The 22,307-nt window shown below is 66.5% G+C and overlaps 2 protein-coding genes across 6 annotated transcripts; both read left to right on the forward strand.

The window, feature by feature from the left end:
- The first annotated feature begins 58 nt into the window (after positions 1 to 58).
- Positions 59 to 17,109, forward strand: USP2 (ubiquitin specific peptidase 2). 5 transcript variants are annotated; one of them, XM_054803166.1, is made up of 15 exons: positions 68 to 340; positions 1,899 to 1,973; positions 3,446 to 3,549; positions 4,745 to 5,514; positions 13,065 to 13,115; positions 13,415 to 13,538; positions 13,860 to 13,971; positions 14,052 to 14,162; positions 14,323 to 14,387; positions 14,481 to 14,584; positions 14,658 to 14,738; positions 14,893 to 14,971; positions 15,082 to 15,189; positions 15,374 to 15,494; positions 15,617 to 17,109. In XM_054803166.1, exons 4-15 carry the CDS (start codon positions 4,786 to 4,788, stop codon positions 15,702 to 15,704), a joined length of 1,773 nt encoding a protein of 590 aa, XP_054659141.1. In that variant the 5' UTR covers positions 68 to 340; positions 1,899 to 1,973; positions 3,446 to 3,549; positions 4,745 to 4,785; the 3' UTR covers positions 15,705 to 17,109. The 5 variants fall into 5 exon arrangements, with proteins under 5 accessions (XP_054659138.1, XP_054659141.1, XP_054659140.1 ...); XM_054803165.1 differs by lacking the exon at positions 3,446 to 3,549 and having other exon boundaries at positions 1,863 to 1,973; XM_054803164.1 differs by lacking the exon at positions 3,446 to 3,549.
- A 946-nt stretch (positions 17,110 to 18,055) lies between these two features.
- On the forward strand, positions 18,056 to 22,138 carry MFRP (membrane frizzled-related protein). Its single transcript, XM_054802830.1, has 13 exons — positions 18,056 to 18,109; positions 18,214 to 18,325; positions 18,577 to 18,705; positions 19,072 to 19,233; positions 19,314 to 19,557; positions 19,652 to 19,782; positions 19,940 to 20,065; positions 20,216 to 20,292; positions 20,442 to 20,590; positions 20,768 to 20,898; positions 21,413 to 21,547; positions 21,705 to 21,832; positions 21,900 to 22,138. Exons 1-13 carry the CDS (start codon positions 18,056 to 18,058, stop codon positions 22,122 to 22,124), a joined length of 1,803 nt encoding a protein of 600 aa, XP_054658805.1. The 3' UTR covers positions 22,125 to 22,138.
- Positions 22,139 to 22,307: the final 169 nt, after the last annotated feature.

A 22,307-nucleotide genomic window follows, 5' to 3' on the forward strand; every position in this document is an offset into this window, starting at 1 on the left:
CTATATTTATCTAGCCGGTAACTTGAGCCATGAATTTCTGCTGTGGCGTTTTTACGCAGCCCCACAGCCCTCCAGTTCGGCCCCCTCCGGCCATTGCGTCCGCTCCCTGCAGGGTGGAGGAGCTGAGCCGTGGGGTGTCCTGTCCCCTCCAAAGCGCTGCTGGCCCTTCCGCATCGCTTACTCTCCTCCGGCCCCAGGGGAAGCACCCCAAGGAGGCAGGATCGGCTCCCTGCACTCAGTCCCGTGGGCACCACCCCATGACCCGCCGCTCAACCCCCGCCGTGCCGGCCTCGTGCCCCTGACCAGTCACCAGCCGCGCGCGCCACCGACCCGCGTGCAGGTGAGTAGAGGGGGTGCCGTGGGGACGTCGGCCTTGGGGAGGGGGCTGCGGCATCAGAGGCTCAGAGGCGCCGGCAAAACTGCCCCCCTCTTCCTTCAGCTGGGTAAAGCCACGAGGGAGAGGTTTGTAGTCTCTGCGTCTCCAGAGAGCAGATTCAGAGTTCATGCGCGAAAACTTGGCGGCTCTCCGCCAGCAAACCACGCTCCCCGGCACCCTCCCCGTCCCCCAACATGAGCAGAGCCACGTGCCCGGGCACTTCCCCGGGGTCCTTTCTTTTTTTCCACCCCCATACCTCAAAGCAATAACATGCCCTGGGTCTTACGTCAAGGTTCCCCGTGGGTTTGGGGTTTTACTGCCTGGGGGCGGCCCAGGAGCAGTGACTAGCAGGTTCTGCAGTCAGGTGGGTATGTGTCAGCAGCACAGAGCGACTCCGGGACAATGACTCCCGGCTAGCACACGTGGTGTGAGTTCGGAAGGTTCTCAGGCCCGGTGGCTGTCAGGGGAAGGGCCCTGGCCAGGCTGGCCCCAGCTGCACGCGCGACCTTGTGCAGGTTCCATCACTCTGAGGTGTGCAAGCGGCGGGGGGGCAGCGCTGGAGCCAGGGCAGCTTCTCCGCAGGTGCTGGAGCAGGGCTGTGAGAAGGGCTGCCGGCAGCGCCCAGGGGCACTGGGGTCTCTCTCCGCTGATCCAGGACACCCTTTGGTGACTCCGGCCCCTTGCAGGGAGCAAACGCTTTGCAGCACATTTTCGCCAGGGCTGCTCGGGTCCACCCTTCCTAGAGGGAAATGCAGATACCCCGAGGGATCCCCTCCCTTGAGGAACGGGCAGGAGGCTGTCCTACCCCTCTGGCACCGTCAGCTGGACGCAGAGCCCCTCCGGCTCAAACCGCTTGCAGGCTGGAGCCGGCAAGGTGCTTCACACAGGGTCCCCCCTCTGCCTCCGCCATCGCAGAGGGCTGGGAGCTCCCACGTAACCTCCAGGCTGGGACATAGTGTCTCAGGGAACATGGGACACAGGTCCAAGCCTGCGTAAGCGAGAAGCAGCTCTGCCGTAACACCTTGGATGGAGCTGTGTAAGCTGAGCTTGCTCTGGGGCTCCACGGCCTCCGAGGGGGACAGCTGCCACCGGGCCACGCCAGGAGGGCTCCGGAAGAGGACAGCAGCTGGAGAAGGAGCAGGGTCTCTGCTCCTCTGCTTCCAGGGCGGTTTGCCTCCCAGCTTTGGGCTGAGCTTCCCACTGGGAAAACTGGTGGACCTGGAGGCCAGGCCAGGACTCCCCAGGGGTCCCGGCAGTCCCTGGCACTGGCTACTGCCTGGCCACGTGATGGTGGACCGGACATTCCTGTGCCTCAGCTTCCCCTGACACCCCGGGAGGACGATGAGGGTGCAGGAGGCCTGACTCAGCCACACCAGCCCCAGGGCTTCGCCAGGCAGCAGGAAAGCTCAGCACTATTATGGGCAGGGAGGGGCCAGGCAGGCCAGGAAGCGACGGGAGGAACCAGGGTTTTCTCACACCCCCTCAGCTCCTCTGGCTCCTGGCACGCTCTGCTCTCCCACAGCCCTGGGGTCCGCTCGGATGTGACACGGGGACTCCGCAGCGCAGGCAGTCCTAGCAGATGTGGCAGTCCTCCATGGTAAGACCTCTCTTCCCGCAAGGCCACTCAGTTGGGTGCTGTGTCGGGGGCAGGTTCCCCCTCCCGGGCCCCACGGCATTCCATCGGCTCCCCCACATCCCCAGGGCACGTGCTGCCCTGGGGAGACCTGTTCTGCTGCCAGAAAGCACCTGCTGCCCTCCTGCTCCCAAGCTGGCTGCTCTCCTGGGGCCAGAGGCACCCCGCGCACACTCGTGGGGAGCCGCTGCTGGTGCTGGCACAGCACAGTGGGAGGGCACGGGCACCGCTGGCAGCGGGCGATGGCACGGGCTGCCGTCGGAGAGCGCAGGCATCACTAGCAGTGGGTGACGGCACGGGGCTGTGCCAGCACCGAGGCGCTTGTCCCGAGCCCGGGTTATCTCTGCCGGCTGGGGGGACGGGGAGCAGGGGCAGCCCAGAGAGGGTCCCTGTGCCAGGCTGCTCCGTGTCCGTGTCGCAGGTGTGTGATCCCTGGGAGCCGAGGGGCTCGGTTGCTCTCATTCCGGTGCCCAAAGGGGGTGCCAGTCCCTCGGCTGGGGTCCCATGTCCCTCTGAGCAAAATTCCCCACTGCCCATGTCAAATCCTGGCTAGTAGAACCCCCTCCTGGGTGCTCCCAGAGCTGGTGAGGGCGGCCGCAGCCTGGCCAGGAAGAGCTGGGTGTTTCGTGGAGTCCTTGCCTGGGAGCAGATTATTCACCCCTCAGCCTCCATTCCCGAACAGGTCTGCGTGCTCCACCTTGCTCTTGTTTGTAAATAGTTTCCTCTCCACCGTGGGATGGTTGTTCCCGGGGCAAAACCAACAGCCAGTGGGATGCAGCCAGCTGGCTGGAAAGCCAGGCTGCCGGCCGGGATGCCATGGTGGCTGGACGGTGCGTCTCACGATCGTGTCCTAACAGCAGTCTTGAGGCGCTTCCGTGCCGGGGTTAGATGGGCAGGGGCGGCTGGGGGAGCTGGCACCGCAGCCACCTCATGCCCCACCCCAGGATCTGTGGAGCCAAGGGGGTTCGTCCCTGTGATGCACAGCTCCCTTCCGCCTCTCCAGTTTCGTGGGGATCCCTTTTTGCTGCCTGCCACGGAAAACGCAGGGCACGCAGGCTGTGGCCGCGGCAAGGAGGCTCGGGGCGGCTCCTGTCCCCGGGGTGACGCTTGCAAAGGGCTGCTGCCGGCTCCCCCGGGCAGGGGGTCCCACTGAGGGCAGGCATGCCCGGCGACTCGGGGGCTCTGGGCAGGAGCCCGGTTCCCCGCAGGGTGAGGCAGGGAGTGATGCTGCCGTGACTCCTCTGGCCGGGGATCCAGCGCACGCCCTGCGCGCTGCCGGGGCTGCGGCACGGCTGGGCCAGGCACCGTCTCCGTCTCCTCCTCGCTTGGAGCCGGGCCAGAGCCCGCCCCGGCCGGGCTGGGAAAAGCCTTTGAATCAGGGTCATCTCCCGGGTGACTGGAGACTCTCGGAGCCACATGAGCCACTGTCCTGCCAGGGAAGGGACGCCAGGCACCCGGGAGCTGAGCGCCAGCAGCGCCGGGACAGAGGAGCTCGGCTGGGGTCGTGCTCACCGCAGCGCCAGCCACAGCCTCAGGACAGGTAGGGGACCAGCCATCAGCCTGCCAGCGTGGGTGCCGAGAGGAAACCTTCCCCTCCGGACAGCCCGCGTTTGCAGGCACCGGAGGCTGCTGGCTGCCACACTGCACTGTCCCGGCTCCGGGCTGGCTCCGCGTGTGCCCTGGGCGCCTCCGTCCCTGTTCCCCGTGTGCTCTTTTCTGTTCAGTGCAGGTGCCATGGGGCACAAGCCGCCAGGTCCCTGTGGGGACCGAGTGCTGGGCTGTCGCCCACCCCTACGGGCTGGCTCTGCCTGGCTGCCGGGGGCACAGCAGCCGCCTCACTGGGGGGACTCGCGGCGGCTTGAATTACTGATGGGAGGCCAGCAAGGAGCAACCAGGGCAGGGAGACAGGCGGGCTGCTTGGGAGGCCAGGCGCCTGCAATGCGGGGATCTCTGGCTGTCCCCCCTGTCCCCCAAGGTCCCTGGGTGGTGGTGGCTGCACCGAGGTCCTCATCCACTGCCTGGTTCCAAGCACCAAGCGGGGAGCAGGGATGGATGGCAAGGACTCCTGCGTTGACTTTCCGACCTTCGCTCTGTTTCTCTCTCAGCCAAACGAGGGGTGTGTTAGCAGCGAGCTGGAAATGCCAGCCCCCTGCCAAGCCCTGGCACTCGCTCTGAATAACCAGGGGAAGGTGCTGGGCTGGCTGGCTCAGTCCGTCCCACCTGCCTGTCTCAGCCAGAGTTGGACCTGAGTATCATGACTGTGGCCAGGCAACTGCCTCCCATCTGGAGGAGGCACTGGGGACACCTCTCCAGCCCCAAGAGTGGGACAGCCACAGGACGGTGTGGTAGGGATGCCAGAGCTGGAGCAGAGGTGACTGCCGCTGTCCCTTGGCTTTGGTGACTGTGGGTGCTGGGATGCTGGGTGCCTCTGCCTGTGCCCTGGGGCTCCCTTCTGTGATACATTTGCTGAAGGCAAATGTCTGGCACTGCCAGCTGAGCCCTGCTGTCCCAGGCTCTCCAGGAGGGCTGGCAGGTGGCAGAAGCCATGGCCACACCGCACCCCACAGCCCCCCTGCACCCTTCATCACCTGGGTTCCAACCGTTGCCTGCCTGCCCCTCCCAGGGTCTCCGGGAGAGGCAGGAGCCAGCAAGCTACTGGGTGGGTGCTGGTGGTGGGTGCTCCATTGTGGTGGCCACGGCCTGTGGAAGCTGACCCCTGGCATCTTCTGTTGCAGTCAATGCCTCCAGGAGAGCCCGCTAAGCCCCAGCCTCCAGCATGTCCCAGCTCTCCTCCACCCTGAAGCGGTACGTCGACTCGTCCCGCTATGCTGAGACCACCTACAGCAAGGTGCCCTGCGGCTACAGCTCCTACACCTCCTATGGATCCACCTTGGCCACATCCTACGCAGACAGCGACAAGATCGGCTTCAAAACCAGCTACCTGCCCTCCCCCCGGTACCACCACACGGGGCTGTCCACAACCAGTGGCTATGACAGCAGCCGGCTGCCCCTGTACCCCGACTCCAGCATCCGCCTGAGCCCCACATACATCTGCACTCAGCCCCGACCGCCCGGCGGCGGGCTGAGCGGGGGTGCATGCTACACCTTCGCGGGGGCCCCCAGAAGCCCCCCGGGCTACCTGCCCACCACAGCACCTCTCAGCCGTCGCAAATCCATCAGCCACTCAGACCTGGCACGGGAGTTTTCGGGGCTGCACGCCTCGGACAGCACCTACGTGCCCACCTCCGGCCCCCTCAGCACCCGGGGCCGCCAGGAGCTCGGCGCCCTGCAAGGTCTCTACCAGGCTGCTGCACGCTCCGACTACGTCCGTGGCTACCTGGAGAGTTACGGGAGGAAAAGCAGCCATGGCAGCCTCCCCACGGGCCCCCTCAGCCCCTCACAGGCCGCCCTCGGCTCTGCCCTGCCACCCTCAGGCACTCGCTGCACCGGCCAGCCCTGCGAGAGGAGCGATGGCTACTGCGACGCGCCCACCCGGGACCCCCCGGTACGTGGCACCTGCTGGGGGTGGGGGACAGAGCTGTGCTGCGGTGGGGTATGTGGTCCGTGCCCACCCGTGCTGAGCCGGGGAGCCCGAGGCACCTTGCGTGATCGCCCTGGGAATCGCAGCGTGTTGCTCCGTGCCTCAGTTTCTGCGCCTGTGCCGCGACGGGCTGCTGCTGAGCCTTCGAGCTGCCCTTGCTGGCACTGCAGCCCTGGACCAGAGCTGCTGAGACAGCCACGTGCGGGCAGGCGAGTGTCCTCTGAGGGGCTGTGCGCTGCCTGCACCACGGGGAGCACAGCTCACGGGGCTCCCCACGGGCGCCTCGCGCCTAAGGGTACCCCTGTGCTGGCAGGAGTGTGCGCGCACTGCACCTTTCTGCCTGTGTGCGTGACAGTGGGTGATGGCACACCCAGACAAACGCGCGCCCCTGTGCACGCGAACCTGCACGGGCGCACACCGTGCACCGTGTCCCCACACAGCTGACCGCCCGTACCCCGTGCCCTCTTCTCCCTCCCAGCCCTGGCTCAGCGTGGGGCTGAAGAGGGTTTCCTGCTGCCTCGTCCCAGCTAGAGAAGGTGACGTGGCCGGGCTGGGCACTTGCCCTGCTGGAGACACCCAGCTCGGAAGGCTGGTTTGGCTGGTGCTGGCTCTGGCACGGTGACTCGGTGCCCAGCTGCCAGTCAGGTTTTTCACTGGTGCCCTGTGATGCCTGATCCCGGGCACGGTCTGTTGCTGCCACCTTGGGGCCCTGTTCCCCAGCCCCCAGCATGGGCCATGTTTCTCGGTGGCAGCGGCTGCTCTGTACAGCATCCCACGAGGTGGCGGGCACTTGGTGCCCCAAGTACCGGTTGGTGCTGCACCATCCCCAGAGCCGCAGCCTGGGCCGGGAGCGGGCATCACACATGCAGTCTGGCTCAGGTGCACAGGGGAGCAGCCTGGTAATTTTCCACTCGGGTTTCCTTCCAAGACCTGGTCAGGCTCTGCCTGCCTTGTCTCCCACTCTCTTTCCAGTCAGCCTTCATTCACCCATGGTGGAGGTCGGTCTGCTCCAGCGCAGGATCTGACCCGCCCTTCGCTTCCCTGTGGCTCTGTTATCCGCCAAAGCAGGAGGGTAAGCGCTAGGGGATTCTTTTCTGCTTCCCTGCAAACAGCAGAGGAAGTTCCTTCCCTTTCCATCCAGTGCCCCCACGTTCCTCCCTGTGCCCACGCGCCTGGGAAAAGGGCTGTGGGAGCAGCCCGGAGGTCTGGCCCGTGCCCTTTGGCTGGGGAGGCACAGCCGGAGGCATGGGGTAGGAACGAGAGGCAGACGCTCCCGCCCGCCGCAGCTGGGGCTCAGCGGGAAAGGTCTCCCCTCTGTCCCCCTGGAGCCACCCGTTCCGTTCCTGGCAGCGCTGGCTCCCCTCTTCCCTCTCCCTGGTACTCACCCAGGTTTTAAACACCCAGCTGAGCCCCCAGGCGTGGGAGCAGGGGCAACGGAGAGGGTGCGGCACCACAGCCCGCTGCCAGCATCTCACCTGCCCCTTCCCCAGCGCCCTCCATCCCAGAACCAGCTGCACCACGTACAGCGCCAGCAGTACCCTGCCCTGGTGTGGGACCCCCTGTGCCCAACCTGCCTGGTCTCTGGTCCCCAGCCCTAGGGCGAGGGAGCAGGTTTGGGGGCCAGGGCGAGTGGAGGAGCGGTGCTGTGGAAGGGAATTCCTGCCTCACCCTCCCATGCCAGGCCCTCGTGGGGGGCACCAAGGGGGGGACCCAGCAGCCGCCGCCAGCCACGGGCACTCACTAAAGCCCTCGCCACCACTGCTAGGGCAGGGGTCCCCGCTCCCAGGTGCCCACACACCACTACGATGTGGGTGCCAGCCTGCTGCCATGGGGTGGCCACGGGGTGGCCGTGGGGCAGCTGTGGGGCAGCAGGGGCTGCCCTACTCCCAAACCGCAGCCTTCTGGTCTGCATGCAAATGCAGCCAGGGGCTTTCCAGCCAGGACCGATGGGTGGCAAAGGTGAACAGGGCTTGGCAGCTGGCACAGGGTGCCAGGGCGGGCACCCGTACCAGGGCAGGCGGGGAGGTTGGATCGGTGACGCTGGCTTAGGTTTCCTTCGTGCTTTGATGGGCACACCTGCTATTTTCCACTCCTGTGCTTTTTTGCCTTCCTTTCCCAAGCCGGGAAGCAAATGTACCGATCGTAAAACAGACTTGGGCGCCTGCGGTCATGCCAGGCGCTGGACACAAGCACACGTTGCAGCCCTGGCACTGCCGTCAGTTCTGCCCCATTAACCCAGCCCCAAGGGCAATGCCGGTAGCACCTGCTCCCACCGGAGCCAGGGCACGGTAGGGCTGGCTCGGTGCCTCCTCCCATCCCTTCTTCCCCAGCTGCCTCCTGCCTCTGCACCACGCGAACCGCCATCCGGAAGAGTTTGCAGCCAAGAGGCAAGGGTGTCCACATTTGTTCCTACCCACAGCATCCCTTTGCGCCTCAGTTTACCGTCCCGCAGGGCAAAGGGAAGCGCATGCAGCTGCAGTGAGTGGCTGTGCCGCTGGCGCTGTGCAGGGCCGTGCCGGCTCGTGGGAAGGGCAGGCTGGCGGGGGGGCAGGACCGGAGCTGTGCCGCCCCATTAACCACCCCGGGTGAACGTAGGGTCAGAAGGCCAGAGCCACCCACAAAATCGCCGGCAGCTCTCCGCAGTCCCATCCTGAGCAGCTGACGTCTCTGGCCTGCAGCCAGTCCTGGCCGTGCCTGCCTTTGCGGTGCCAACCGGGCCTGTGGCAACCTCTGCCCGTGGCAGAAGGTCACCACTGCAGAGGGGACAGCTGAGGGCAGGGAGCTGGCCGTGAGCGATGCCATCCCGCCAGGGCTCCCCTTTTCCTCCTCCAGCCTTGCCCTGAGAGCCTGCCTGCCGCTCTGGCCCCCAGGCCATCCACCGAGCTGCAGGGCAGGGCGGCGGGAGCCCTGGCTGGCGCGCCCAGCGCTGGTGCAGTGGTACACACGCTGGGGAGCTGCGCCACGGCCCCGGGGCCCAGGCTGCAACCCGCAGGGCTGCAGGAGCATGTTGCAGGGCACCCACGCAGTCTGTGCGAGGCCGGTGGGGTGCGCACCCCGTGTGCACGCTGTGTCCCCGTGTGTGTACAGTGTACACACCGCGGGGTGTGTGTATATATATACACACATGCACGCACACGCAAGAAGGGATTACGACAAGCATCCTGTTGTGATGCAAAAAGCCCTGGCCCTGCAGATGAATAACGCTGCAAGATGCCGCCTCAGATATTTTTGCTGGTGCCAAAAATAGTCTCCCTCCCTCCCCGCTCCAGTCAGCCCCTCCACTTGCTGTGCCAAGCTCACTCCACGGACAGGGGAGGCTGCATCTGCTGCAATTAGGATTCAGACAGCAGTATTGGTAGGGGCTGGCATGGGAGGAAGGCAGCCTCTGCTTGGTGCCTCCAGCACCCCGGTGAGGCTGGAGGCTCCGGCTGTCCCCAGGGCAGCTCGATAGCACTCCCTGCCTCGGTCGCCCGTGGAAATTCCCCCGAGCAGGCGGGTAAGACACCTGGGCATGCATAGCAGTTGCAAGTCTCCGCCACTCGCCCTGCTGCGGTCAGAGGGGTGAAGCAAAGGGAGACGCAGGACTGGGATGCAAGACACCCGGGCTTCCTGCCAGCCTCCGCGTCCGCCCTTGCTGCAGGAGAAGAGCCGGAGCCCTGCCCGCTCCGTGCCTCAGTTTACCCAGCATTCAGAGGGGAGACACCAGATGGGTTTTTTTGCTCCACACAGGATTTGGGGGGAGTTGTTGGGTTTTTTTTTTTTCCCAGTGAAGGAAGCAAGGCTCACTCTCTGAGCTTGGTCCGAATGCATCCCCCAAAGAGCGGGGTATGCGCTGCCTGCTGTTCAGTTCCCTCCAAACGGCACTGCCCAGGCCCCCGGCACTGGCCCTGCAGGGAAGGCACGTGCCCAGGACCCCCACAACCCTCTGGGCAGCACTCGGCCCCGCTCTGGATAGCGGCACCCTGCGCACCCACACGCTGCGCGGGTGCCCCAGTTTTACTGAGCCAGTTTTGGCGAGCGATTCCTGGCTGGAGCAGCCCCCCCTCTGTGCCCAGCACCCGCCCAGCTCCTGGGCCAGCGCGGCGCTGGCAGCACGGCACGCCCGGGGCCGGGGGGCCGATCCCGTCAGTCCCGGTCCCCAGGAGCCGGGAGCACGGGCGCGGCCAGGGGGAGCGGGCGCTCCTCCGGCTGCCGCCTTGCGCCAAGCGCCCCTTGGGCCCCGCGATGCCGGCGCTGGGGGACGGGCACCCCGGGGTGCTGAGAGCTGCCGGGCCGCGGGGGGGGGGGGGGGGCAGAGGGCCGCACCGGGGCGCTGCCCGCGTCCCGCCCGGAGCCGCCGGGTGCCGGGGCCCCGCCGCCGCGGGCTCGGTGTGCCGGGAGCAGGGCCCGCGGGCACGGCCGCCCCTCGCGGGCCCCCTTGGCTCAGGGCTCGGCTGTACCACGCGGTGCGGCGGGGGCTGGCCGTCACGGAGCCCGGCTGCCGCCTCTCCACCCATTTGATGTCAGAGCCGCTCAGGTGCCGTCAGCCCCGGAGCCGGCCCCGGCGCGGGCTCCGCACGCCTCAGCACGGTGGTGCTCCGGCGGGGCCGGGCGCCTGACCCCGTGCCCCAGGCCTCAGCCGGCCCGAGGCGAGGGGCGCCCACCCGGCACCCCCTAGCATCCCCCCGTCCGCGGCCGGCCCTCGCCATCGCGCCGTGCCGTCATGAGGGACTCCTACACGGTGACGCTGCCCGAGGAGCCCCCCGCGCTCCCCGACCTTCACAAGGACCTGCGGCCCCGCGCCTCCATGCCAGGGTCCCTGCTGGTCTCCACCTTCGTCGGGCTCGTCCTCAACAAGACCAAGGTAGGAGCCCCGCAGCTGCCTGCAGCCCCTGCCCGCCGGCTCGGGGGCAGAGAAGGGAGCGTGGGGAGGGGGCAGCCCCCGCGCTCGCCAGGGAGCACGGGGCACCCGGTGGCGTCCCGCTTGCTGCAGGATGGGGTGCTTGGGGCTGGGTGCCCGTCTCGGCTGGCCGTGGGGCCGGGGTGCCCCGGTCTCCCGCAGGAGGAGCAGGGAGCGGGCGAAAGCACGTGTCGGGACGCCCGGGTCCCTCTCCCAGCCCTGCCCCTGCGGTGACCTTGGCCAAGTCCCAGCGCCTCAGCCTGCTCACGGCAAGGAAGGGGCTCCTGGCCACGCTAGCCCCTTGGCAGCGTCACCAGACTGAGCTGTGGCTGTCCCTGGAGCCCCGGTGCCGGGGCAGATCTCCCCCTGCGGGGACGGCAGAGGCAAGGGACAGGGAGGGCAGGGTCTGGGCACTTATGTAAGTCTGGCTGCTCCGGCTCTCCTGCTGCCCCAAGAGGCGCTTGGCCTGCAGACCCAGATGGGGCAGGACAGTTCAGATCTTGTCACCTGTCCCCCATCCCCTGTCCCCCCCCGCAGTGCAGCCTCGGAGACTCCCCAGCCGCCACCACGTGAGCCAGCTCTCCTTCGCCGCCTCTGAGCTGCGCCGTGTCCTAGATAAAGCCCCGGACGGGCAAGGGGGATTAGCAGGAGTTGAGTCACCCAGGGGAGAGAAAACCAGGGGGGAAAATAGGACCTCAGTGCACACGGGCTTGTGCCATGGTATGGGAGCGCCTGGGCATCCCCCGCCCCAGCCCCGGCCCTCCCCTGGTGTTGCTCCAGGTTCTGGGAAGGCAGCCTCGGTACCGGCCTGGCCGTGCGGTGGGCGAACGCCCGGTCCGTGGGGAGGTTTGCACACGCATTGGCGGGACACTCTGGTCTCTCCTGGCACGTGGTGGGAGCTGCCCAACCAGGACGACTGGCTGAGCAGCATGCTGATGGGGATGGCTGGGGCACAGTGGGGCAGCTCCCGGGAGCTGCTGCTACCCCCCTGGCACTGTGACCTTCCCTGCAATAGGCGTGGGGACACGAGCAGCAAGCCCTTGGCGGGTCGGCCCCTTCGAGGGACGTAGGCTGTTGGGACACAGACCCAACTCTCCTGCTGCCTGCTTGGCCCCATCTATTCAGGGACCAGAGCTGGGACAGCTCCTCCAGCTGTGGCGTGGCTCGGATCTGCCACAGCCTGCTGGCACCCCTACTCCGGCTGAGCCGCCCAGCCTGGCAGTCCCTGCCCAGGGATAAGCTGTGGGGTTGCCCAGCACTGAGTGCCACGGCTGGGGACATCCCTGCACGCTGGGCACTGCAGGGACACTTGCATGGCACGCAGGGTACCGGGTCGGTCCGGTAAAGCTGCGTGTGCCCGCACAGGACAGCCGAGCCCTCGCTGGTGCTGGTCCCCTCTGTGGTAGGTGATGCCTGCACTGTCGCTAAGGAGCACGTGTAACTGGATCTGGGTTATTTTGGGCTGCTGTCAGGGCTGGGTGCTCAGCACCTCCCACACACACACCAGCTGCTGCTATTTCAGAGCTGCTGGGCCCCCTCTCCTCCTCCCCCTCCTCATGCCTGGGGTGGGCAGCTGGGGCGTTTGCCTGAGGACCCTTAAAACCTGGTCAGACTGGGGGGGGGCATGATCAGCAGTCTGACCCTGCAAGCCCTGTTGGCCCCCCACCCTGCTCCGGGCACAGCTCTGGGGAGGTTTGCCCCACCACTACCCTCTGCACCAGGCTCGTGTGCAGGGCTGGGAGCAGGACCCCTGCGGTCCCACCACTCATCCCCACCAGCACCCAGTCCCCCACGCCAGAAGAGGGGTGGGCAACTCCGTGGCCCCCTAGACCCCTCCATGCTCTCAGTCTCTCCAGCAAAGAGTGGCGCTGCCTCCTGGCCCCAGCGCCCAGCTACCCGTGCCTGTCTCTGCTTGGCGTGAGCCTGCCTAGCTCGGGAAGCACCTGGGGACCTGGACGAGCCCCGTGGCACAGGCGCAGCACAGCCAGGCCAGCGAGCGGTTGGGAGGACACCACTGGGCACGCAACCCTGTCCCCTGGGCTGACTGCCGCAGGGCTGGTCTTGCACTTTCCCAGGTGGACTTTATCCTGCAAAACAGCTGTGGTGCCAAAGTCTGGGCTGTGCTTGTGCAGGGTGTCCTGGAGGAGGCACTCGGTGCGGACAAGGTGGGCAGCAGCGCGGCACTGTGCGCCTCCTGCAACTGTGGGGCGGGCATGGGGCACTGCTACCCCCCAGCTTCCTGGGGCACAGGGCTGGCAAGGGGAGGCAGCAGGGGCGGCTCGCCTGGCCAGCAGGCCGGGGCATGGGGCAGCAGTGCTGCCAGGCAGGGAGGACTTTGAGCCCTACGCATTGTCCCGGGCCAGGGAGCCAAGCAGCAGCAGCAGCCGGGCAAGCAGGATGGGGCAGGCCAGTCGTGGCTTCCCACCGGGTTCTTGGTCACCGTCCCGCATGCAACCGGTGCAGAGAGCAGCTGCGGTGCTGGCTCTGCCCACGATGCCCACTGAGGGATAGGGCCTTTCTTTGCCCTTGAGGGTCTGCATGTGAATGACCGTGGCACCATGGCCTCCCTGGGCTGCCCGCAGGCACAGCCAGCCCGTGCCAGGCACTGTTTCAGCCCCGTTCCCTCTCTCTGCAGAGCTCCAAGGCGGTGCAGGGGCTGACCGGCTTGCGAAACCTCGGCAATACGGTGAGTGCTTACCCAGGCGCCCGGCTGCGCAGCCCCGGCTGACACCATGTTCTTCTACGGGCACATCTGTGGGGCATTGGGGAGCCCTGTCCTTTTGCCTCGCCCCTGGCACCCACACTCTCGCCCCGGTGATTCCCTGCACCCCACTGCCAGGGGTGCTGGCAGAGGAAGGGGTTCCCGCGGTCTGCACTGTTTCGTCCCCATCCTCTGCCCCCCCGTCCCCGTCCCAGGTGTCCCCCTGCCACTGCCTGCCTCCCTCTGCCTCCTGTTGCTATGGTTTTCTCTTCTGCCTCCCCCAGTGCTTCATGAACTCCATCCTGCAGTGCCTGAGCAACACCAAGGAGCTGCGGGATTACTGCCTGCAGAACCAGTACCTGCGGGACCTCAACAACAATAGCCGCATGCGCACTGCACTCATGTCAGGTAACCATCCGTCAGCGGCCCCTGGCTCCACACCTTGCAGGGCTTCTGGCTTCTGCGGCACATCCTCGCTGCCCTGGGCCACCCCACGTCCTGGGGGACCCCCGCCCAGAGATCGGTGCTTCTCCTCAGCCTTGCTGGGGCGGGTGCTGTGCTGTGGGTGCTGTGCAGCGGGAGGATCGGGTCCCCTCTCCAGAGAGGATGGGGCGGGCCACAGGGTCCCTGGAGCGGGGTGCTGAGCTCTCCTCTGGAGAGCACAGTGATGCCATGCCACCGGGGCTGGCTGGGGCCAGCCGTGCTGCTGACCTGCCTCTCTGCCCACAGAGTTTGCAAAGTTGATTCAGTTGCTCTGGACCTCGTCCCCCAACGACAGTGTGAGCCCCTCCGAGTTCAAGACGCAGATCCAGAGATATGCTCCCCGCTTTGTCGGCTACAAGTAAGGGGTGTCGATGCGGGGGTGGCAGGGGGGACCCGAGCCCCCGCCACCGCTCACTGGCCGTGCCCTGTGTCTTGCAGCCAGCAGGATGCACAGGAATTCCTGCGGTTCCTCCTCGACGGGCTGCACAGCGAGGTGAACTGTGTGCTGGTGCGGCCGCGGGCCAGCACAGACACCCTGGACCACCTCCCGTAAGTGCTGGCTGGGGCGGAGGCGGTGGATGAGCCTGACGGACAAGCCTGCAAGCCCGGCCCGGGGACAGTGACCACACAGGTCCCTCTGGGCTGGGTCGTGGGGGCCAGCGTCCCCCAGGCCACTCTCAGTACCGCTCTGTCTCCCCATCTCTTACAGCGATGACGAGAAGAGCCGCCAGATGTGGAGGAGGTACCAGGAGAGGGAGGACAGTCGCATTGGTGGTGAGCGGGGCTGTGAGGAGAGGAGGGCAGGGCTGGGCTGAGAGCGGGGCTGGGAACTGAGGGTCTCACCCTGCTTTGTCCCCTCCCCACCAGACCTCTTCGTTGGGCAGCTGAAGAGTTCGCTGACCTGCAGCGAGTGTGGCTACTGCTCCACAGCCTTCGACCCCTTCTGGGACCTGTCCCTGCCCATCCCCAAGGTAAAGGGTCCCTGCTGACCCCCAGCCCACTGCGCTGCACGCCCTGTCCCTGACCTGCTCTGTGCCCCCACAGAAAGGCTACGGGGAGGTGACCCTCATGGACTGTCTACGGCTCTTCACCAAAGAGGACGTGCTGGATGGGGACGAGAAACCGGTATGGGCCACGGGGCACGGGGACAGGTGGGCTTGCCTTGGTGCAGGCTGGGCCCCTCTCCCTCCATGCCTGTGTTGCCAGGACTGTGGGCTCGGTGCCTGGGGGGGCTGGCCTCTGTCCTCACCCTCCTGCTCAGGCCGTTTGTCTCCCACAGACGTGCTGTCGCTGCAAAGCCAGGACGAGGTGCACAAAGAAATTCAGCATCCAGAAGTTCCCCAAGATCCTGGTGCTTCGTATCCTTCAGGCGGAGGGAGAGGGCCAGGGGGTGCTGGGGGGGGGGGGGGGGCAGGCGGTTCCTTGCGGGCTCCCCTTTGTCCCTCGGCTCCTTGACGTGCCCCCCCAGACCTGAAGCGCTTCTCAGAGGCCAGGGTACGAACGAGCAAGCTCACCACCTTCGTGAATTTCCAGCTGAAGGACCTGGACCTCCGGGAGTTTGCCTCCCAGAGCTGCAGTGAGTGCGGGTGGCTCCCGGCTGGGTCCCCCACGCCCCCCCAGGGGGCTGCAGCCTGTGGCGGGGGGCGGAGGCGTGGGGGGCGGGAGCCGCAGACGCCCGGTGGCCCCAGCTCCCCGCTGGCATGTTGTGGGGCAGCGGGGCAGCAGCTGGCACAGCTGAGCACCACCCTTGCTCCCCGCAGACCACACCGTTTACAACCTCTACGCCGTCTCCAACCACTCAGGCACCACCATGGGGGGACACTACACTGCCTACTGCAAGAGCCCCGTCTCCAGTGAGTGGCACAGTTTCAACGACTCCCGGTGAGGCTGCATGTGGGACAAGAGCGGCTGTGGGGGGGGGCCAGGGCGAACGGGGACCCCCTGCCCAGGGCATCCCAGCGCCTCATGCCCACCGCTCACAGCACATCTTCCCATCTCCGCAGCGTTACCCCAATGTCGTCCAGCCACGTCCGCAGCAGTGACGCCTACCTGCTCTTCTATGAGCTGGCCAGCCCGTCCTCCCGCATGTAGCCAGCCCTGCCTCCCTGGGGACCCCTGCGCCACCCCTCAGAGCCAGCCCTTCCAGGTTTCGGCCATTTGCTCCCCAGGCGCAAGAGGGAGGTGAAGAGGAGGGACCGCGAGGTGGCTGCAGCGGGAGGCTGGAGGCAGCCAGGAGCAGACCCCAGGCAAGGACACCCCAGCTCCAAACTGAGGAGAGCAGCCCACGGCAGGGCAGGGCCCAGGCAGCTCAGGCGTCTCCTGGTCGCTGGCGTTTGGTTTTTACCTTGGGGTACGTTTTAGTTTCTTCCTTTCTTTCTTTCTTTTTTTTTTTGTTTTGTTTTGTTCTGTTGGTGTGTAATAAAAATACTGAGCAAGGGACTCTGCGGGCATGGGGCTGCCTGCCCCATTGACTAAGCCAGGACCTCTGCTCCCCTGGAGGAGCACCCAGAGCTGTGGACCCAGGAGAGCCTCCCACATCCCTCCTGGCCTCTTGGCACTCCTGTTCTGTTTGGCCGCCCCAGAGGATTCACGAACTGCTCCCGGCCTCCTCCCAGCAATTCTGAATCTCCTGGCGAAGGACCCCGGCCCTTCGGTTGCCTCCGTCCCATCTCAGGCAGCGCTTCCCCACCAGCTGCCCCATGCACACTCCTCAAAGCAGCCTGAGTTCAGGCCCAGCCCCACGGACAGGAGGGAGGAAAACATTTTGTGAAATTTCTATGTATTTATAGTGGACTTCGCTCAACCTAGAGCACCCTGCCGCTTTCTGGCTCTCCAGGGACTTGTGCCAGGGCATGCTTCGGGTAGATTTTTACCTGCCTCCTCATACAACGGTGCCTTAAACCATTTAGGGGAGCGGGGGGGGCGGGCATTGGGGTTGCACAGGAACGTCCGTCCTGCAGAGGAGAGGGAGGGGAGGGCAGTGGCTTTCCGGGACCATCTGCAGTTGGGGCTTTCTTCTCACTGCGATCAGGAGCCCCCCCTGGGTGCCTGGGGACGCGCGTCCCCACTTGCTCCGCTGCTCTGTCCTCCAGTTAGCAAACGCCAGTGGCCTTTATAGCCTTTATCTCTAACTTATTCTCCTCCCCATCCTGCCTTGCCCGAGGTGCGGCGGGAGGGGAGATGGGCCCGACCCAGCACAATCCCAGCCCCAGCCCGCAAGGCAGCTACTTCCAACCCAGCGACCCATCCTTCTTCGCCCTCGCTGGCCCTGCGGGCACAGGCTGAACGCTCTCACGCCATGAGCATCCCACCCAGCTCGGAGCATCCCGGTGTGGCGGGGGGGAGGGCGGGCCAGAATGGAGGGGCTGCCCGCGGCAGGTACCGGACTGGGGCAGCGTTGCTGCTTGGCAGGTGGCTTGTTTACTGTGTAAGCAAGATGGGCGGGAAGCGTCTCGTACAAGGGAGACTCACGCAGGAATAAATTTTAGCTTGAACAGAGCGCTGTGTACACGTGCTTGTGTCCGGGCGGGTAGGCAAAGGACTGTGGCTCCAGCAGTGGGAGGGAAACTGAGGCACGAAGCAGGACTGTAACACCGCCAGTGCCAGCGCAGCCTGCCTGTGTGTGGCTCAGAGGCCCAGGAGCACCCGTGCCCTGCGGCTTGCCTGAAGGAAGGGAGATGTGGGTGCAGGCAGCAATCCTTTTCATCCAGCTACCCGTGGTGCCCAGGGGCAGAAGGAGCCTTTCCGCCTCCTCCAGCCCTGTGGAGCTCCCCGCGCCCACACTCTTCCCCCAAAGCCCCTAAACAATGGCCCCTTTCTCCTCTGCTTAGGGACCGAGACGGACACCAAGGCATTAAGGGGCAGCGGGAATGCAGGCGGTGGGGCTCGGGTGCCCAGCGCCGGAGAGGCGCAAGGAAAGGAGGGACGCGGTCAGCCCGGGGTCCCCAGCACAGCCCCTTCCGCGCTGCCCTGTGCCGGTGGGGAGCCGGGAGGCAGCAGGCGAACCAATGGCCCCTCTGTGCACCCAAAAGCAGGGTCCCTGGCAGGACTGGCTCCCAGCAGGACGAGTGCGAGCACACCTTCCCCTTTAAGACGCTGATTCTCGTGCCAGAGCCTGACCTCGGCATCCTCAGCTGAGCTGGATTAACTGGGCGAGGGGGAAGGGGCCTGCAGAGGGGACTGGGGCCGCCAGTCTCCCAGGGCTCCCCGCACTCGGGGCACGGTGGGCATGGCCCTCCGGGCTCTGCGGGGTCCGGCGCTGGAGCGGCACATATAGGCACATCTGGCGTCGCCACCACCTCTGCCCCGGTGCGTGGAGCGGGGGTCCCCACACCGATGGGGGCAGCTGGGGAGGAGCAGGCGGTAGGGCAGGCAGCTGTGCTGGGGGGCAGAGCGCGCTGGGGAGGCTTTTAGCCAGGCTGCGCTGGGAATCGCCCGCCACTATGAAAGACTTCACTGAAATCACGCTTTGCCCTGAGGCCCTGGACCACAGCAAGGTAGGGCTGGGGGTGGGGGTGCCGCCTGGAGGGTCCCCGCCTGGCCACCGGCAGGTCCCCACGGCGTGCTCCCTCCGGTGCTACCCACGCTCGCTCTCCTGCAGACGGAGTTCTGCAACCCCATCTTTGAGGGTGAGGAGCCCCGGGCAGCGCCGAGCACCAAATGCCCACCGGATGAGGACGGGACCAGCCCTGCATCGCCCCGGGACGGCCTCGGTACCTGCCTGGGGGTTTGTGCGCACACCGTTGTCCATAGGGCTGCCAGGAGCAGCCGTGGGTCTGGGAGTGGGGTGGTGGGACAAGCTCCCCGCAGGGCTCTGGGGCTGCTTAGGGGACCCACTAGCACGCCAGGGACAAGAGGGGGGGACATGCCCAGCCAGGGCTCAGCTGGCCGTGCAGGGAGGTGGCAGGATGGGGGCATGGCTAGCAGCACCCTGGCTCTGCCCGCTCTCCTCGCTCTCCCGCAGGCCAGCAGCTCTGGGGCCAGGCAGGCTGGCGGTACCGTGCCGACTGCAAGTTCACCTGGCTCTGTGTGGCTCTGATGAGCGCTGTCCTCCTCTTCCTCATCGCCCTCCTGCTGGGCATCGTCATCCGCCGTGAGTGCCTGAGCAGGGAGGGCTGTGGGATGGGCTGTGACCACGGGGTGGGGGACACAGAATTGGCTCAGCGGGGGAGAGGGGCACAGCGAGGGCATCCGTCCTACACAGGACCTCCCAGGGTCTGCCCGCTGTGGGGACGGAGTGCCCCATGCACAGGAGCAAGGGGGATCTCCACCTCCCTGGGATGTGGCAAGGTCACGGGGCCCTGCGGCAGCTGTGCGGGATCCCCTGGGACCTGCACACATGTGGGGTGGAGTGGGAGCACCGGACATGGGGCTGGGTGGTCTTCCTAAGCCCCTTGCCTGCCCTGCAGTCACTTCTCCCTGCTGGGACTGAACTGTCCCTGCTCTTCCCCGGGCACAGAGCTGACGCCCCCGCAGCCACCCGGCGCCCCAGCTGCAGCCCTGCCCGCCCGTGGCACCGCCGCCGCCACCGCAGCACCCCCTCAAAGGGACCTCCCAGCCCCCAAAACAGCTGCCGCCCCAACCCAGAGCTGGCTGCCCACGGCTGGCACTCCAGCACCCGGTGAGTCCCGCGTGGGGCGGCGAGCTGGGACGGCGGCGCCCGGCAGCACCAGCTCATACCCACGCTGTTGCCCCGTGCAGCCTGCGGAGGGACCCTGCGGGGCCCCGAGGGCTCCTTCAGCTCTCCCAACTACCCTGGCCCCTACCCGCCCAACGCACTCTGCACCTGGTACATCGAGGTGGGCCCCAGCCTCGCCATCCAGCTGAAGATGGAGACGTTCAGCGTGGAGGGCACCGCCTCCTGCCTCTTTGACCGCGTGGAGCTCTACGAGGAGCGGGGGGCTGGTGGAACGGATCCTGCCCCAGCTCGAGGGGGCCCAGCCAGGTAGGGTCCCTCACACCCGGGGGGCACGGCAGTGCAATGGGGACGCGTCAGCATCTCCGGGGACAAGCAGCGCCGTGCCTTGTTGTGCCCCCAGGTTTTGCGGTAACGTGGCCCCCCCAACCTTCAACACCAACTCCAACCACCTGCGCGTCACCTTTGTCTCCGACAGCAGCGTGGGTGCCCCAGGCTTCCGCGCCCGCTACCGCGCTGTGGCCCCCGGCGAAAGTGAGTACCCCCGCCCCTGGGCACTGCCAGGACTCCTCGCTGTGGGCGGGCAGCGGCTGGCGCTGGGGGGTCTCCCGTAACATGCGGGGCACTGGGGCAGGGGAGGGTGCCCGGTGGGGTGCCGACGCTGGCCCGGCTGTCTCTGCCCGCGCTGCAGAGAGCTGTGCCTGGGACGAGCACTTCTGCGACCAGGGGCTCTGCCTCCACCTGGGCTTCGTCTGCGACGGCTTCCACGACTGCACGGACAAGAGCGACGAGGCCAACTGCAGCCTGAAACCCAAAGGTGGGCCAGTCCCCTGCCTGTAGCCACAGCCCCCACGGCACCGGCCAGGCATGGCGATGGGCGCTGGGAGGCAGGGGCAGGGGAGCAGGGAGATGGAGCGAAGGGAGAGGGGCAGGGGATAAAGCTGCGTGTGTGTGCGTGTCCTTGCAGAGTGTGGGGGGCCGCTGACCGCCTTGGAGGGGCACTTCTCCACCCCGAGCCATCCCCGGCCATATCCGCACCAGCAGGTGAGAGAGAGAAGGGATGCTGGCGGGCTGGAGGCAGGAGCAGGGAGAGGATGAGGGCCAGCAGGAAGGAAGGCAGCGTCCCACCGGGGAGAGCTGGGTGTGATTCTGCCCAGCTTCACGGGTGTCCCTGGCTGCTCCCTGCCCCGCAGCTGTGCCTCTGGCAGATCTCAGTGCCCGTGGGCCACGTCATCGACCTGCACTTCCACAACTTCAGCCTGGAGTCGCACGAGGACTGCAGCTTCGATTTCGTGGAGGTGCACGACAGCGCAGGCACAGGGGCCGCCAGCCTCATGGGCAGGTAGAGGCACACCGCTCTGGCCCTGCTGCACCAGCCTGGGTGCACTGCGCTCCCGTGGCTCAGCTGGGGAAACTGAGGCACGGGGCAGGCTGGTGAGGAGGAGCCACTGGAGGACAGGGTTTGGGGAGGTGCTGGCCAGCCCCGCTGACCCCATCCCTCACCCCGCGACCCCGGCAGGTTCTGCGGCCACCAGCTGCCACCCACCTTGACCTCCTCACGCCACGTCATGACCATCCTCTTTGTGGCGGACGAGGGAGTAGCAGACGACGGGTTCTTCGCCACCTACCAAGCCCGCAATGCCACAGAGAGTAGGTAGCCAAGCAGAGGCGCACGCTGCCCAGAAGGGCTGTGCAGTCACGTCCTTGGGGGTCTTCAAGGCCGGAGAGGCTAAAGCCCCGGAAAAAACTGCTCTCACCCCATAGCTGACCCTAGTTGGACCAGGAGGTTGGGCTACAGGCCCCTGGGATGCCTGCTTACCTGAATTACCCTGTAACCCTATTGATCCTAGCCATGGGGACGTGGCCTGGAAGGACTCACCTGCACACAGGCATGATCCACCACCTGGGGGCTGCCCCCAAATAACCCAGGGAATTTGGGATCCCCCTAAGCTGGGCCAGCGACGGTCATCTATCGGCCGTGGCTGCCAGGCGGCAGTGCTCTGCAGCCACTCACCTGGATGTCCCCTGGCCGGTGACCAAGCAGAGCGGAGACAGGGGTAGTCAGCACGGGAGCAGGCTGACTCCCGGCCACGGCCAGCCCGCCCTCTCTCTGTGCCCATGCCCAGGCCTGTGCCCTGCCACACTGGCCCCTCTCATCTTACAGAGACCTGCAGCCCCACAGAGTTCTCCTGTGGAAATGGTGAGTGCCAGGCACTGGAGTCTGTATGTGACGGCTGGCATGACTGCCCCGATGGCACCGACGAGCTGAACTGCACTGGGGTCTCCTACCCGGCCTTCGGTGAGTGCCGCCCCTGGGTGCACTCAGCGCTCGGCATCCCCCTGAGCCCACCTGGTCGGGGAGACGTGCTGGCAGCTGCCCCACGGCTAACGCCTGCCCGAGGCACTCCTGGTGGGCATCGCTGCCGCTATAAGTGAAGAACCTCACCCTGCGGCAGGGTCTGTCTGTGAGCCCGTGGAAGTGGAGATGTGCCTGGGGCTGGGCTACAATGCCACCTCCTTCCCCAACATCTGGCTGGCCATCCCAGACCAGGAGGGAGCCGCTGAGGTGCTGCAGGACTACCAGGTGAGCTGCCCGAGGGGCTGCCCACTCCACGCCACACTGTGCCACGCTCACCAGCACTCTCCCACAGACGCTGATGGAGCTCGCCTGCTACCAGCACCTCCGCCTCCTCATCTGCAGCCTCTTCGTGCCCAAGTGCACCCCAGATGGGGGGGTCCTGCAGCCCTGCCGAGCCGTGTGCCTGGCTGCCGAGCTGCGGTGCCAGCAGTCTCTCAGCCTCCTTGGCATCCTCTGGCCCATCAACTGCAACATCCTGCCTGACTCCAATGACCCTGTAGAGTGCTTCCAGCCCTGACCTGGCGAGAGAAGAGGAGCAGAGACTGAAGCAGCCTGCCCAGAGCTACACCCCCCCCCCCCCGGCCCCCGCCCCAGATGTCCCTTCCGTCCTCCTGCTGTTGCAAATACCCAGCTGCTGGGGTGGCCCCCATCAGCAGCACCCCATTGCCTGGCTCCTCGCCTGTCCTGGGGTCAACCCCTC

This window comes from Grus americana, chromosome 24 (genome assembly GCF_028858705.1).
Source record: "Grus americana isolate bGruAme1 chromosome 24, bGruAme1.mat, whole genome shotgun sequence".
In the NCBI taxonomy this organism is placed as follows: Eukaryota; Metazoa; Chordata; class Aves; order Gruiformes; family Gruidae; genus Grus; species Grus americana.

Excerpts from the sequence above, each read along its gene's own strand:
- MFRP (XM_054802830.1), top strand. The coding sequence starts at position 18,056 with ATGAAAGACTTCACTGAAATCACGCTTTGCCCTGAGGCCCTGGACCAC. Across the intron at positions 19,234-19,313 it reads GGCTGGCACTCCAGCACCCG|CCTGCGGAGGGACCCTGCGG; the intron begins GTGAGTCCCGCG and ends TGCCCCGTGCAG. Across the intron at positions 20,066-20,215 it reads CTGCAGCCTGAAACCCAAAG|AGTGTGGGGGGCCGCTGACC; the intron begins GTGGGCCAGTCC and ends GTGTCCTTGCAG.
- USP2 (XM_054803163.1), top strand. The coding sequence starts at position 4,786 with ATGTCCCAGCTCTCCTCCACCCTGAAGCGGTACGTCGACTCGTCCCGC. Across the intron at positions 13,539-13,859 it reads GCGCACTGCACTCATGTCAG|AGTTTGCAAAGTTGATTCAG; the intron begins GTAACCATCCGT and ends CTCTGCCCACAG. Across the intron at positions 14,388-14,480 it reads GGAGGACAGTCGCATTGGTG|ACCTCTTCGTTGGGCAGCTG; the intron begins GTGAGCGGGGCT and ends CCTCCCCACCAG.